The following is a 16440-nucleotide window of genomic DNA, read 5'->3' as shown; positions in this document are numbered from 1 at the left end:
AGGACAGTTTTCCAAATGAAGCCGTGTCTAAATTGGAGGGTGCCATGGGGCCACTGTCCACAATCCAGCTCTTTTAGCGCTGAGCGACCGCTTTCCGGAGCCTCTGGCACCGGGATCGAAGTCATGTCCTTCCGGGGTAGGCCCGGACACGGTAGATAAACATGAGAACATTCAAGACAGCTGCACAGTGACTGCAAAATATCACATGCAAGGGACCATAACATTGAAAAAGGCAGGTCAGTCATCATCGCACAATGCACATACTTTATCTGTGCATCTGCATGTATTCGGTTTCTAAAATTGGATTGCCTGCCATGTCATTCCCATGAAACCCAAGCCAGGTTACGACACACAATCCGATCCGTGTGTGTCACACGAGCTAAACGAGCAGTCCTTTCCTGTGTTCCCCATGGTAAAGCAGAACTTTCCACCTGTAGCTGTAGCTTTTCATCTTACCATCTCGGGGGAATGTGGCTATTTCCAAAGCTAGGTGTCTGATCCAACATATGAAAAGTTGGTGTGTGGTATATTACGCTGTTCGCTTTAAACATTGTTAAGTGGACTCTGTCTCTGCTGAATTTTTCAGGTGACTGTATGTGTTAAAGGATATGGGCAACTGCCAAATAAAGCAATAAGGAGACTCAGTTGGCCATCCAAAAAGTAGCAACTGAATCAACGAATCAACCAGACAAAACTAATCAACCCACTAAACTTCCAGCCAACAAGCAAGCAGCCAAATCAAGGACCAAATCAGGTATGATTGGAACAAATTCATTTTCTTTGATGTGTGTTTCTCGCTGCAGCGCCCCCCGGTGGTTTGGAGTTAATGGTAGCACTGCACCACTCAGAACATATCATTACACCACATTCATACACCCTTATCCGGAGCCACTTACAATGCAGGACCCCAGAACAGCCCTGAGTAAAGCTGAATAAAAAAAAAAGACATTTATAATTTATATCTCATTCATTAAGAGTGCGGGCTCCCGTCTTTCCTTTCTGAAGCTGAATAAAAGCCAGATGCCAGACAGGAGCACCGCCACACGGAGGAAAAATGCAGACAAACTGAAAGCCGCTACGAAGTAAAATGGCAGTTTAATGCAAATGCTACAAACGTCCATTTGACCCCTGAGGCTATAGCGTGACTCTCGAGGCTGATATGGAACAGATACGGACGGGAAATGAGAAAATGCACGGCGCAGGGCAGGCTGTCACTGAACGCTTGAAAGCTGGCTCATTCGATGTGACGCTAATGAAAGACAGCACAGAGGCAAAATCATAAGTGTGCTACACCCGGAGCACTGGGACTGTAGCCTTCAGGGTGACCAGACTGAGCGTACACCGGGATGGCGACCCCATCAACGCTGAGGACATCCGGTGCCTGCTGCCCCTCCGCCTGGCCCGGCACATCGTTAATGATTAACGAGCGGCGAAACGCTACTCCTCCGAGCTCTGGCCCCGAGGAGCAGCTGATTAATAATGGAGAGGAAGGGCGTCGTCTGTCCCGGACCGCGGAATCGCGAATGGCGGATGGCGGACAAAGCTGGCGACTGCAGGCTTTCGTCCAGCAAGCGGACACGTCCAAACCCGGAGGGCCAAAAGTGCAGTGGGCTGCTGCAAAGTCACCCCGCCCATGGGGACAGAGGGAGCAAAAATGTTTCCTTCTTTTCGTACTATCTGAGAAGCCGGGATGGGTCTGATTAGGTCTGAATGCGGATCATTTGGAGCGAGTAAGCACTCAGGAAAACAGATGACTTTAATCTCTCCGTCGCGGGTATTTTGAGCCAGTCCAACGCGCGGAGTGACGCAACGCAAGTTTACCTCATGCTTGACATCACGGCCACTCCACCCTGGCGGGTCACTGTGCCAGCACGCGCCAGCCAATCAGCTTTCAGCAGGGCTCTCAGCAACCCGTTCCGGCTAATAGCAGTCTCCGGTGAGGCCGGCTGGCTCCCGTTCCCCAGCTCTGAGAGAGTGGGTGGGAAGCTTATTGGATCGCAGCCTTGCAGGTGTCAGGGCTGAGCTGTGCATGAAGCGAATGTGAATTCCCTCTGTGCATTCTGTTAGGAAGCAGCAGCCGAACGGCTAGCGGCACTCGCCATGTGCAGGCCGAGCCCTGCAGCCACAGGTTCTAGTGCGCCGCGCCGCCGCCCGCGGTGCTCTTTATGAAGCCGACAGCCGCACCGTGCTCAAAGGCAAAAACAGCGGTTCCAAATGTGTGCAGAAGAAACTGTCAAAAAATGAACAAGGTTCCCGAGCGGAGGGTGTGGTCAACCTATATGCATTCCAGTATTATCTGGCTCAAGCACAACAGGACCACCCACATCTCCCCCTTTAAAAAACAAAATAATACTAACCAGTGTGAAAATAAAAGAAAAGCACTGGATGCAGTATGTGCTGTGTGTGCACGTGTGTGAGAAAGAGAGACAGAGAGAAACAAAGAAAGATAGAGAGCGAAAAAGATAGTGAGAGTGACATACCCATGAGCATTTTTGCAGATGTCTGCGTGTGGTTTGTGCGGGACGCTTCATTACAGGGAGAGAGAGGGCCGAGGCGGGGTTCGGGTTAGGGCCCCGCTGCCCTCAGCCTCACCCCCGAATCGCCCAGCACACCCTGCCAAACCCGCAGCCAGTGAGGGGCCTCAGTCCACAAAGGCAACCAGCCACACCGCAAGTCCACCCCTTCCCGTCAACTGCCCCCGTCAAAACACTTCATCCCCTCCCCTCCAGGAATAACCCTCATTTGGGGGTTCATGAGGCCTCGTTATAAAGGGGTTAGTGAAAAGCAGGCTGAAATAGTATGCAGTGTGTCGGACCAAACCCAGAATCCCGGTTCTGTTTTTGAATCCCAAATTACATGCTGTATGTGCCGTTAAACAGGACCTTCCCTTTGCTACAGCTGGCGGAACGTATTAAAAACAAATTTCAATTTAGATTTTAAAGTCTGCAAAGCAAATAAACTACTATAATTGAGTACTCTGCTTATTCACCATTCCTGTTCAACTCACAAATTCATTAACACAGAGGTAGCTGTTAACTCACATAGTTAGTTACTGTTCACATATTACTAACTACTGCACATTACCTCAGCAAACTACTCAGTGGAGGTTGTGGAGGGGACACACTGTGTATGTTCTGGAAGAGAGCTGTTGTGATTGTTCCGGAAAGGAGACAGATGTCTTGTTTTGTTTCTGAGGAAGCTGACAGCCCCTTGGGGCTGTCCCCGCGTGGTGTCTCTCCGATTCTTCAGAGCGCAATCCCCGACAAACTCGGGGAGCAGAAGGCCTCGGCATCTTTAAACAAACGCGATGGGAGCCGGAAAACAAACAAAGGGCGGGAGAGTGCTCTGCCGCCTCATGTAGAGAATCGTGGGAAATGCTCGGCCCTCTTTCCGCCGCGACGCAGGCCCCTGGACAGCAGCGCAGGAGCTCGTAGGGGGCTAAGCGAGCGACCCACCCTCCTGCACCGACCCAGACTCAGAACCCCCTCCCCCCCCCCCCAAGACGAACCCCTTCCCGCCAGATGGAACCACAGCTGGTCCAACCCAGTCATATCCGCGGCGAGCCTGTTTTGGAATTGGAGCTACAGAATGACATCGTAAAAATAAAGGCCTGTTCCAGCTCACAAACCAACAGCCGAGATATACCGAGGGAGAGAGGGGAGTCGGGGAGGGTGATGGGGGCGGGTAGGGCAGGGTCACGAGAGAAGCTTTTGGACAGGAAAAAGCATTATTTTTCAAGTATCTGGTTTCAGATTTAGATCAACAGCGGCCGGCAAATTTGGCTCTCCCCTTCGGAATTTCTTCAGACTCCCCTGTTGGCGAAGAGGGGCCCTGGGGGTTGGGGCGGAGCTACAGGCGAAGAAGGTCACTGCACATGTGAGAGAGACGTCCCGATACTGACTGGCTACAATAGCACCCTGTGGCCTTCTCCAGCCTGGTAACTAAACCAATCAGGGCTGGGCTTGATTAACGCTGATTAGCACGTGGATGGGAGACTTCGAAGGCAATAGAAGTGATGTTGGTGGGCCAGTAGGAGGCGGTCTTCTCTCAAGAGGAAAACCCATGTCCTAATGCAGCCAGGGGGACACTGTGATGTGGGTAGGAGAGGGGTCTTTCCGAAGAAGCATTAAACCATGGTCCTGACTCAGTAACACTAAAACTGCAGTCATTAAAGATCTAGTTGCGCTTATTGGAAAGAATAGGGTTCCTCGCTAAATTCCCAACTGACCTCTCTTGATTTGTCCATGTAAAGTAATGATTCCGCCTATGCTGGCATGTCTCTTCATCACATAAATCAGGATTCAGTCAGAAACACCAAGCAATCTGAAGGGGAAGTACTACTCCAAAAGAAAAAAAAAACACCCCAAACCCAACCAGACTTGCTGTGTTACAACAAAGTGACTCCTGGATTTTGTCAAAACTAAAGCAGCCTGTCTTAAGAGGGAAAAAACATTCTTATCTACAGTTACACCATGGCAGATTAATCTGATACTTCTGTGCTCTTTCTGAAGAGCACTTTCCCTCAAGATGACTTGATTGAATCCAGAGACCCTCTTTTTCTGCCTCATGGAAGCCTTAACCCTTAACTCTCTGTAACTTATGGATATTGACCCAGGAACCTGTTCTCGTTTCTAGTACTGTGTTGAGACACCCCCTTCCCCCACACCTCCAAATGCCTAGCCCAAATTTGGATTATTTCTGATTCAATTAAGACCGGCTGTGCTGTTTCAATACGAATACGCCCTGGTTTCACTTCCCATTTGCCCTCTCCCCATGAAAAGATTGGTTTCAGCTGGAGTGGTGATAGAGTTTATGTTCTTTAACAAAATTGTCCACATGGAGCTGGAATATAAAAACATTCTTATCATCTTGATCTGTATTGATTTTTTTTACCGTGACAATACAGACAACATCAAAAGTAATCAAAGTCAATCTCCCTCCCTCTCTCTCTAAGGATGGGTCGGTGCAAAGCTCAAAGCACTATGTGGAAGGCTCTGTTTCTACTTTAAGATGCTGTTCAACTCGAACATGCTGGAGTCTGTCTCAAATCAGAATTCAAATTCAAATGAGCTCTCCTCGCAACAAGTACAGGGTATAGTGTTGCCAAACATAAATAATGAAAACCGCAAAATCAATAAAAGGACACACACTAAACGAACTCACTCTCTGTCTGTCCATCTCCTTCTGCCTCACCCTTGCTTGTGATTCTACATTCACTTAATTTCAGTTGGCTTTACAAGCAACGCATTTCCTGCAATAACAAAACAACAAGAGACAGTCAACAAAGAGACCCTGAATATAGCCTGGAAAAGTTACTAAAATAAAATTAAGTCTTCATTTTGCCTCTGAATCATCACTTGCTGTCTCTCAGGCTTTGGTAAGTGGCAATATACTGCTATGCCAAAAGCCACAAATTCCTCTCAAAAACAATAGCAGCCTCTCTCTCTCTGTCTCTTTTGCCCTGTCTCTCTGTCTCTTTGTCTCTCTGGGGTTTTCACCTCATTCAGTCTCTCAACCTGGCAGGTCTGCTGGTCTCCACAGCGAAGCTGTGCTCACTTTCTTGGCGATGTTTTCCCGTGTTTAGAACTGTTCATTACATCGGTCTGCCATGTTTTATCCTTTTTTCCCGGAGTCGGACGGCCTGCAGTTTCCCTTTGTGTGTTTGTTTGGGTGTCGCAGGAAAAGCTTGCGTTGCCTTCAGATCTTCTGTGATTTTCTGAGGCTGTCTGATGTCTGTGTGTTGGGGCTATCAGTCTCAGGACCAGCTGGCAGAGGGAGTTTTCTGGGGAATGATGGACTTTTATTGCTGTTCTTTTGATGCATAAATGAAGGGTAAATATTGCCTTAGATATCTGCCCTGTGTTCTTTATTCGTTATTTTTCTTTGAACTTCTATTATATTTTTCGGAACTTTGAATGCGTTGGTCTCTGTTCTCTTCTTATGTGCTCTCTCCCTCCATCTCTCTATCTTTCACTTAGTACAATTATATTGAGAGAGAGAGAGCAGTATATTTTAATGATTTCTGTCAGAATCTTCCTTTAACAGGCAACTTGTCAGAGATCACGACTGAGTACCCATTTTCTGCTGATCTTATGAGGTCTTTATGAGCACTCAAAAAAGGATGAAAGCTTGATTATGTTCCAATAAAACTTCTTCAGTCCCGGCAATTCATTTTTGTCCTCAGTAGGGGACATGAGTCTTAATCTCAATAACCATATTTTATTATGTTGAAACTGATGGTTTTCACCATCTCTGACAAAGCCCCTCCCTCTGACAGCTCTGTAACCGTGACCACAGGGCGAGCATAAAACTTCAACCAGCCACACCTCTTTTATACCCCGAAATGCACCGCTGCTCGCATCCATGACTATGTCAGGTTAATACTGAATAACGATCATCTAAGACAAGGCTGGGACCTCGTAGTAGTCACCAATCACACTTCACAAGCATTTAAGACCTCCTCCCAAAAAACATAAAAAGGACCAATAAATGTGTGCTTCTGTGCTGTAGATGACCGTGGCAGCACTGTGGAAATTCCCTGGCAGAAGGCTTTGCTATTGTACCTTTGAGAGAGGTACAGTATGCACTCTGAACCTCTTCACTAAATATACTGGGCTATATAAACAGATAAAATGTAAAACAATACAAGCCCTGGCCTCTGGATAAGCTCTCGGTGGGGGGTTTGTTGACCAGAGCCCTGGCCCCTGATCTGGCCACCCATAGCGAGACGGCAGACACAGTGAACTTCAGAATGTTCCAGGCCTTTTCATCCGATCTGACAAGGCTCTGTTATCACGCAGCTGTGTGTTTGTTCACCTATTCCGGTCACAGGAGTATCCGAGTCGCTGCTGTGTGTTTCTGACAATGATGCCAAACTGCCAAAATACAACTGCCACCACCACATCACCTGCTCCAGCCCCGCTCTCCAGGATTCAGGTTTTATGGTGTGTTTCAGGTCACCCCAGACGTGGTGGAACATTCTGGAAAAGCTCTTGCACGTCTGGCAAGAGGAGTTGAACCGACAAGATCTGGGCCCCTCTCTGAGTTCTGAGCCACCAGTAGGCACTCCCACCAAGTACTCAAGCTTCAGGAGTTACCCTAAGACCCCAGAACCACCAGAACATTCTTGAATGACACATCTTTGAGACCGGGTAGGACCTTTGAAGTCTATAGACTGAAAAATGTGTGATATTGTATGCCTGACAAATATCTGTACAGGCTAATATCCAGAGATCCACTGTAGTTGATCAGAGTGACCAGCAGTAGTGGAGAACATCAGTCTTATTCTGAGTAAAGCAGAAATGTGCCATCACCACTGAGAAAGGCCATTTATAGTCTTTAGCTCCTTACAACAGCTGACTACCTGTCCAGCCTTCATACCCTCTGTTTATGTGGAGTGTAGGTGGGGTGTAGATGCAGGAGTGGGGGGGTGAGGGGGGTGTTGGGTGGTGGGAGACTCACCTGGCTTCCCAGGCTCAGCCTCTGGGGCAGATGAGGGGGGTCTGGGCGGGGAGGGCGAGGCGGTGGGGACGGGCGGGGCCTTGTCGCCGTCCTGCGGGCGGCTCTTGGAGGTCTCGATGCCCTTGACCCGCCTGGCGTGTCTGTTTCCCTTGTAGTGCGCCTCGGCCTGGCTCTGCCGGAGAGAGAGGGAGGGCGTGACCTTCAGCCTCGCGGGGTCACGCTCGGCGCGGGGAAGACGGGCACGTTCGATTTGTGGAAAACACACACGGGCTACCGCAGACGCCGTGACGCACGGGGCGCCGAAATACTACACCTGCTGTCTGGCGCGTTGACGCACACACACACACACACACACACAGACGCACGCACACATACACACAGAGACACATACACACCAGAGCAAAGTCAAGCTGTCCAAATAAGGGAGTGTTACTGGAACCAGATATCTGCTGCAGATAGTCTGACTGCGACGAAAAATGTGAGACCAAGACCGCTGAGAAAACAGACCACCTTCAGTTTTACCCTCCATTATGACCTCACTGCCACCATGACAACAGGGCAGTGGAACAAGAGCCCCCGCCACTGATCTGAGATCAGCGCGGAAGCTACTCTTTTTCCGCTGTCCTCCTGGCTGAGGTTGCCCAGCCACTGATCTGGGAACAGCAGGGAAGCACCCTGTCGCGTTCCTCCCTCCCGACACAGCCGGCCTCTGCATTATTAACAGGGGCTGAAAGACACACCAGGCCAGTTGAGCCGGGGCCAGTGGAATGACACTGCATCTGCTGATGTCCCCAGTGCTTAAGCCTTCGCCCCTGGGGACCCCTATATCTCAAGCCTCTCATTGTAAATTTACTATCTGCGAAGTGTCGGGAGGGGGGGGTGGTGGTTTGGGGGATTGGGTAGATGGGTAGGAGATGTGACAGAAATACAGGGGTTACCTTACAGCTGCCGCTTTGAGAGAGAGACCCCAGAGAGCATCATCCAGGACAAACAAGCACTCAATCATTTATACAGTGCACTGTAAACACTGTGCATCCATGAAATGCGTTATAGTTACAAACTACTCTAGAGCATATAGCTCCCTAGCATTATGTGTGCACATAGACAAACAAAAAATATTAAATTATAAGTCCATATGTGTGTACACAGACTATTCCGTACTTACTATTTTGTGTTTGTGCTATCTTTTCGTATTACTTATTTTTGTTGATTTAGATTTTTGATCTTCATTTATGTTAATTAGGATTGTAACAGTTTTCAGTGTTATTATTTCTTGTTTTTATTTAATTTTTTATACATTTTTTCATTTCCTCAGCACCATTGGAAAACCCCGGTGCGCTGAAACGGCAGCTGTCTGCGGTATCGGCGGCGGTTAGCTGGCCGTAGCGGTGACGCCCGGCGCGGTCGGTTTGGTCCCATGAATAATGCACCTGGCTCGCCGACGGTTCACTTGCGGCAGACGAGCAGGAGGATCGGTTTACACCGGCGACAGCCGCTCCCCGAGCTGCGTGCTGAAATTACCGTCATTACGGCTCGTCGCCGCGGCGCTGACCGTAACCACGTAACCACGCACTTAATGCCACGATGAGAAATTTATCTAAATAATTTTGGTCAAATTCTGAAAATTTTGTACGTAATTTTAAAATGATGTTCTTTTCCAGACAGAAAGTTGCTAAGGTGTAGAACAGCTTGCCAAGAAGCAGAGGCCCTTGGGCTGTGTGAGATTAGGCTCGACACCGTTCTGAACACTCTCTGCTCAACAGAAACGGGGACAAGCTGAGATGAGCTGAACGGTTTGTTCTCCTCAGCAAATATTCATGTCTGAATGTTCATTTTCCCTCAGGCAGTGTCCTCCTGCACCCAGGGCTCATAGCTGAGATTCTATGGGGGGGGGGGGGGAACAGCTCTTTGGACGAGGGCGCTGTGAGTTTGTATTCAAAGGGTCTGAGGGGCATAGGGGGCGTGATGGGGGCACGGGGGGGGGGGGGGGGGGGGGGGGGGTGGGTGTTGACACTGGTATTGTGCCGCCGCTTTAATCAGACCCTTGCCTCGCCACACAGACGAGCCAGTCCGCCGGACCGCTCCTTATTGTGTTATTATTGTATTAGGACAACGACCGCAATTAAGTGACTGGATTATCATCTCTCGCTCCTCCTTTTAAATTAGTCTGGTGTGTGGTGGTGGTGGGGGGGGGGAGTGTACTGGTGCTTTGGGGGGGTTGGCTAACAGCTGCTGCGAGCGGGTGGATGGGCGGTTGGCCAGGCAGACGCAATAAAGGAAGAATTCGAGTGCCATCGAACCAAGCTGGCACCGGTGTGGAGGGGGTGGCGGGTGAGGTGCTGGCACACGGACGCTCAGCTTGGCAGGACGTGGGACGGCTTTTAAGTTAGACGGGGGGGGGGGGGTATGGCTGTAATTGGCGATGAGTGACAGAGGCGCGTATAGCCTCCCTTCGGGGTAATTGTACCCGTCTCGAGGCCTAAAGAGGTCGCAGTTCTAAAGCCCGCAGATTAAGGAAAGACAGCAGGGGCGTAGCTTAAAAGGCTGGATGGGGGACAGAGGACAAGGCGGACGGAGGGATCTGTCGGCCGCTGGTTCAGACCGGGGGGGCTTCTTAACCTTGAGCACAACCTCTGTGGAAATCAGAGATAGCAGTGGGCTCATGGCAAGGATTTAGCGGGAAAGGGTAGACGAAGGAGGGGTTGGACTTTGGGAATTAGTCGGAGGAAAGTGGGATGGAGGGAGGAGCAAAGAGAGAGGGATGAACTGTAATAATGTAAAAGAGGCCTGGGGTGCCTCGTGAATACACTGTGGGTCATGGGCTCCACCAGCATGGTGTGTTACACTGACATTGTCAGCACTGACCACGGCCTGGCAGGTCGGCACAGTGGGTGGGCTGCCCAGGTTGGGAGCGGTTCAGACAGCCTAAGTTCTAGCCTCTGCCTGCACTACCTGGACATGGAGCAAATTCCTCTGAACGACGGGTGCATCGTTGGCGGACCATGAAGTAAAAGAACAGATCAGCTGCTTGGTGGATCATTTGGTGAAGGCTCCACGCTGCTGTGCATGGAGGAGCTCCATAGTCTCGGATCGAATCCAGACTGCACCTGTGCCAACTGTGTCCTGCACCTCCACAGGGCGACGTGCATTTGCCCAGGGTACGAGAGGGTTCAGTCGGTTCGGGGTCTGTGTTTCATTATTCTCTAGGAAGCCCCACTGGTCAAACGGGCCCCCATGGACTGCATGCTAAAAAGCTGCATATGAATGGTCTTCCTCCGACCCCACTCTATGCAAGCTTAGCTGTAGTCAAATCGACAGTGGGATTTGCGCATGAATGCAACTGCGGTTGCTGACAATTGGACTTTCCAAATTAGGGTGTTAATTGGATATATACAGCCCTACCAAAATTTCATGTAAACTAATAATAATATAAAGAACCAATGACTGGTTTTTTGGCTGACAGCCTGCAATATTTCAGTCTGCTGCTCTCCCGGATCATGAGATGAGACCGGCTCGGTGATACAATCAGGCATCCCAAGTTGGGAGAAAAAGAATGAACTGGGGATGAGAAATTTTTTTAAGAAATGGAGAGAGCAGTGGGAAGAGAGGTAGAGAAAAGACGGATGCGGGTGGTGTGAGTGCCAAGCGGCGGAAAGAAACGGCTCCGGATTTTTCTCGGAAAAAGTGGGAATCTCAAACAGGATTATACTCCCGCAGAAACTTCATGGTACTGAGTGAGGGATTAGTGGGTGGGGAGACTGAGAGAGAGCGAGAAGAGCAAGAGGTGAGGTGAAGGGGGGAAGGAGGATGGGAAGAGAAGAAAGAGAAGGGTGCATACAGAGAGAGAGGGAAAGAGCCTGCCCCTTCCCCACCCCCACCCCCAGGGGAAAAAAACTGAATCCAGAGAGAACTGGTCAGAGAAAAGAACAGCTGCAGCATCCCAGTGATAGACAGGGATCGGGAAGTAGATAGAGGATAGAGGGAGAGAAGGATGAGAGGGGAGAGAACAAGAGGAAGGAGGAACGAGTGACTGACAGTACGAAAAGAGGAAGAAATGGGAAAATGAGACAACAAAAATGATGATATAGAGAAAGGGAAATAGGGAGCTTTACAGAAAGAGAGGGATGGAGAAGGGGAGAGAGAGGGGGGGAAAGTAACAGAAAGAGGGATGGAGAAGGAGAGAGAGGGGGGGAAAGTAACAGAAAGAGAGAGAGGGGGAAAGAGAGAGAGAGGCTTAGAGGGAGGGAGGCAGCTTGCTTGTGCTGCGGCAATTACGTTGGCTAATGCAGTGGAGAACTGGCTGTGATGTCACCCTCTGCAGAACAACAAGGTCACTTGAACCCCCAAAGGCAGAGTCCCTCCGCCTCCTCACACCCCCCCACCCCCACCCTACTCCCACTCCACCACTCTCCTCAGTCCTGCGGAGAGACCTCGGTTTTGGGCTTAAATGAACCAACCACTTTTAAACCACTGTATAATTCAAAACATGGGAGCCTAGCCACTCATCGACAGAGCGCATGACCCTTCGCTGTGTGTTGTGCAGGGAGATCAGCTGTATCCAATTTGGGGGGGGTCAAACATTATCTCGATTTCTTTATGAGGTAATTCAATCTGTAGGTTCACCCTCCAAGCGCAGTGCCGGGCAGGGTACTTAATCCCAGCGGGGGCTCCAGTAATGAGGAGTGCCCGGCACGGGGGAAGCGGAATCTCCTGGTACTGAACTAACAGCCTTCCGGGAATGGGACCCGCCACTTCGCTTGAACCACAGAGCCACAGATCCTCCTCCAAACAAGGCCTTGCTGCGGTGCGCAGTAACAGAACAAGACCCAGACAGCAATTAAATGGAGATGGAAGTTTAACTGGTTGTTAAATGAGAAATCCCCCCCCCCACCCCAGATGCAAGCTAACATGCTTTCAATGTGCTTTCAGAAAGGCCCTTCATCCTTGATGAACAGCTGCTGATGCAGTACTGTCACATGCACCTAAACCCCCCCCCCCCCACCCCCCTCATGGATGTTACTGGATTTGAAGAGTCAGAATTCCTAGGAAACTTGCATAAAATGTGAAAAACCCTCCATCTAAACAACCTTGAAGTGTGTTTACACGTGCAGCTCCCTTCAGCAGCCCATCTGGGCGAGAACAGCGTTTGATCCCCTGCAATGAAGGAACGCTTTACTTCATAATCCGCAGCTTGCCGCAAAACGCACTTCTGGGAAACAGAAAACTTTTCGGGCTTTACGCTGCCAGATTTTTCCCACACTGGAGGAAATAAAAACACAGGACTCGGTGCAAAACGTTCCTTGTTGAGTTGTACTGGTACTTCCAGGAAGGAAACAAGCTGAGTCTGAGTGCCAGACATGTGCGGAGCAGCATGTCCACAGGTTAAATCAGGCCAGACCCAGGCTTGCATCATCACAACAGTATACCAAAGGCAGACACGAGAAAGAGGAGGTTCGACAGCAGAAACCCCGATGCACTGTGTGGACACTTTCACCTTTCTTTTCAATAATCAATGGGCCTCATTCACAAAATATGCGTACGATCACATTTGATCGTAAACTGTATGTAAGAACGTTTCCACGAACATTTCGGCATTCAGTCATTTTTTTCTCATCTATACTTGTTCTGTACTTGGCTGTTTCATTATGCTAATCACACGAACAGGATTCCAGAACAAAAAGAGTCTACCTTAACAAGTGTTGGTCTCTAATATCGTTATCTCAAGTAGAAAATATGTGTGGCCAAGCCTGCACTATGGGACTCGACCTGCGCTGTGAGGCTCGACCTTCGCTGTGGGGCCCACCCTGTGCTGTGGGGCTCGCCCTGCACTGTGGGGCCCAGCCTGTGCTGTGGGGCTCAGCCTGCACTGTGGGGCCCAGCCTGTGCTATGGGGCCCAGCGTGTGCTGTGGGGCTCAGCCTGCTCTGTGGGGCCCAGCCTGTGCTATGGGGCCCAGCGTGTGCTGTGGGGCTCAGCCTGCTCTGTGGGGCCCAGCGTGTGCTGTGGGGCTCAGCCTGCTCTGTGGGATGGGTGAGGGGGGGTACTGGATTGGGGCTGTGTGGTAGGAAGATAGATGTTTGAGGAGGTGGTGATTTGGGGGTGTGTGGTGGGCAGGTGGGGGGAGGGGTTTGGATCGGGGGTCCGGTTTCAGCAGCTGAGTCGGGCTCTGCTGTCGGGTGAAACCCCAAACCTGGCACGTGCCCCGTCCTCTGGCATGACCCCCCAGGAGAGGCGAGGTTGGGGGGGCGAAGGGAGGAGCGTTGGCGAAATCATTTGGAAACCCAATAAAGCCAACAGCTGTTAAGAGTCATAGAACTCCCTCACCCCTCCACCAGGAGTTAAAGTGCTTAATGGTTTATTGGGTGACCTGCGTCAGTGTTTACAGACATGCTTATGTGTCAAACTTTGCATGGCTTAGGAACGATACTGCAAAAAAAGGTCTGTCTTAACAAGTGGTCTCTAATGTCATTCTCTCAAGTAGAAAATATCTGCTTGTTTTAACTTGACAAGTGAAATTTTCTTACCCTACTGACAAATCCTGAAATGCGTCAAACTGTCACACCTCATTGGCGATCCTTTTGCCTTATTTAGCAAAAAATTTTGGCTTATTTTTTGGCGAGTTGCAGTGGACAACCATGAGCTGTCAAACGAGCTTTGCCACCACCGGATGGGCCCCCGACACGCCTGCAGCGTTCCAGCACGTCCACTCTGCACGTGCGCTCGCTCAGGGTGCGTGCTTCTGCTGAACAGGGCACAAGGACTCCCTTCCAGCATCTCAGCGTGGGGGAGCTGTCCGCGGTTATGATTGATGTTTACTCAGGAAATACTCGCCCTGATATTTTTGGTAAACACCAGTGCGTTTGGATGGTGTGTCGTTTAAAACAGCGGCGACAGATGGTATGTTCCTCTATAAACCAGTGCGTTACACCGTGCATAATTTCAAATGGCCGCGACAAACGGTATGTTCCTCTATAAACTATTAAAACTGCGACGCCGCGGTGAGAAAGAAAATACGCTTTGTTTAACCTGCTTCGCCAAGAAAGAGATTTAGAGAGAAAGGGTTCGAGGCAACAGAACAGCACACCTCAAATTCTGGGAATTATGAATATGGTACCAATGATGCAAATTCTGGAAGGAAACCCAAGAACAGCCTCACAAGCCTCTTGTTTCCGACTGTAACACACTATATTTACCGCAGTATGACATGGTGCTAGGCCGGGGCTCACAGATATCGGGAGCAGCAGCGAATGTCTCTCCGTCTGCAGCTTCCTCTAATCCATCTCATCTTCCTCCTCCTCTCTCTCTGACATGGCTTCTCCCGTCAACGTTAGCATTTGCGTTTATTCCTCTTGGAAGACGGACCAGGCCTGTCCTCTCTACAAGCTCTTCTCCTCTATCTTATCCCTCTTTCTCCCCCTCCATCATTCTCAATATTTTATTTTTCCATTCCTCCTCCTGTTAATTTTTTCCCCCGCTGGTACGAATACACAAACTGTAGTGCGCTTGTCGGCCTGAGGGTGCGTTTCTCTTTCTTCCAGTAATATTTAAAAACCTTTTTCATTTTCACTCATTTTGTTGAAACAGTGAGAGGGGCGATTGCCCTGAACTTTCAAAGCGAAACCTTTCTTATTCTGTGGTGTTTTTCGCGATGTAGCAGAACACACATTTCTGTCTCTACCCCTCCACAGAGTCAACTTTGTCTCAGCAGCCATGGTTTCCTGTGACAGGTTGCTCTCCTTGGTGAGGCTGGGCTATATTTTGCAAGGACCTCTCTCCCTTTTACTCCGTCTTTCTCTCCCTTTCTTTCTCCCAGTCCTGTCAAGGAGAGCGCTCCGAATTTAGCTTTCAGGAAATATTATAACCAACATGAATAATCTGGCACTTGGAAGAAGGGGAGGTGAATGTGTGGATTCCGGAGGGAAGGAGCACTGCGGGGGAATAATCTGAAGGTTTCAGGAAGGGCAGTTCGCCGGGGTTTGCGTAATTGTTTCCACAGCGGGGTTGGGAAGGAGTGTGAGGGACACTGAATTCGGGTTAAAAACACACCCAAGACTCCAATGAGCTCTCTGCTGCACTGACACTAATGTGCGTCTGTAATCCCGGGGGGAAAAAAAAACTCTTATTTTTGTGAGCTGGTTCACGATGACCTAACCTCGGCTCAGCCCCGCCCTTCGAGCTCTGTGAGGCGGCCAATCCATTTCTCCTCTGACGCAAGGGAGGTCAGATGTGCACCTGACTCACAAGAGATGTCATCACTTCCTGGAAACCGTCAGCTCCACCAGAGGCCCTCCTCTCATTGGCCTAAGTGCACACACATGTGCCATTATACCATTACTGCATTATTCAGTTACAGTGCTGCTCTGCTATGCCGCTATTTTGTTACACTGCCTTTGTGTTACGATGTGATTGTGTTACGCCACCACGGTCTCACACACATACGTGCAGGGATTCGCCACTCATGTCGGGTGGGGGTGAGGTTGGGGGTGGGGGTGGGGGGGGGGGAGGGGGCAGGAGAGCGCAGGCGCGTGAGGTAGCCCATACCCTCGACCCTCAGCGCTCACCTCGGAGTTGAAGCGGATCTGGCAGACATTGCAGGAGATGACGGGACGCTTGGTCTTGACCAGCGGGACTCCGAAGGTGTGGTTAATCACGGCCTTCTGAACCGGGTCCATCTGCGGTCAGAGAGGGGGAGAGAGGGGGAGAGAGGGGGAGAGAGAGGGGGGAGAGGGAAGAAACACTTCAGAGAAAGTTTCACTTTGAGCCAGTCGTTGCAGGAATCTTTAGCCATCAGGCTCGATAAAGTCTAATGACTGAATAACTTGACTGTAATTAATATAATCATATTGGAACAGTATTTGCATTCATATTGCATGAATACTTGGCTGATGTGATATGCCATGACTGAGTATGGGCGTAGGGCAGTGCAGAGTGTGTGTTATTGTTGGCTGTGATGGGGCACGCTGATGTACATTACAGGCAT

The 16440-nt window shown here is 50.0% G+C and overlaps 1 protein-coding gene across 5 annotated transcripts in view; it reads right to left on the bottom strand.

Moving 5' to 3' along the window:
- Nucleotides 1–16440, bottom strand: part of znf385a (zinc finger protein 385A) — an 89966-nt gene that overhangs the window by 15847 nt on the left and 57679 nt on the right. For all 5 annotated transcript variants that reach the window (XM_035382720.1, XM_035382723.1, XM_035382722.1 and 2 more), the window contains 2 exons: nucleotides 16022–16132; nucleotides 7462–7633 (listed from right to left, as the gene is read on the bottom strand). In XM_035382720.1, coding sequence (XP_035238611.1) covers nucleotides 7462–7633; nucleotides 16022–16132 — 283 coding nt within the window. The remainder of the gene's footprint in view (nucleotides 1–7461; nucleotides 7634–16021; nucleotides 16133–16440) is intronic.

Source organism: Anguilla anguilla, chromosome 11 (assembly GCF_013347855.1).
Source record: "Anguilla anguilla isolate fAngAng1 chromosome 11, fAngAng1.pri, whole genome shotgun sequence".
NCBI classification, from domain to species: Eukaryota; Metazoa; Chordata; class Actinopteri; order Anguilliformes; family Anguillidae; genus Anguilla; species Anguilla anguilla.
This window is presented reverse-complemented; position numbering and strand designations above follow the sequence as displayed.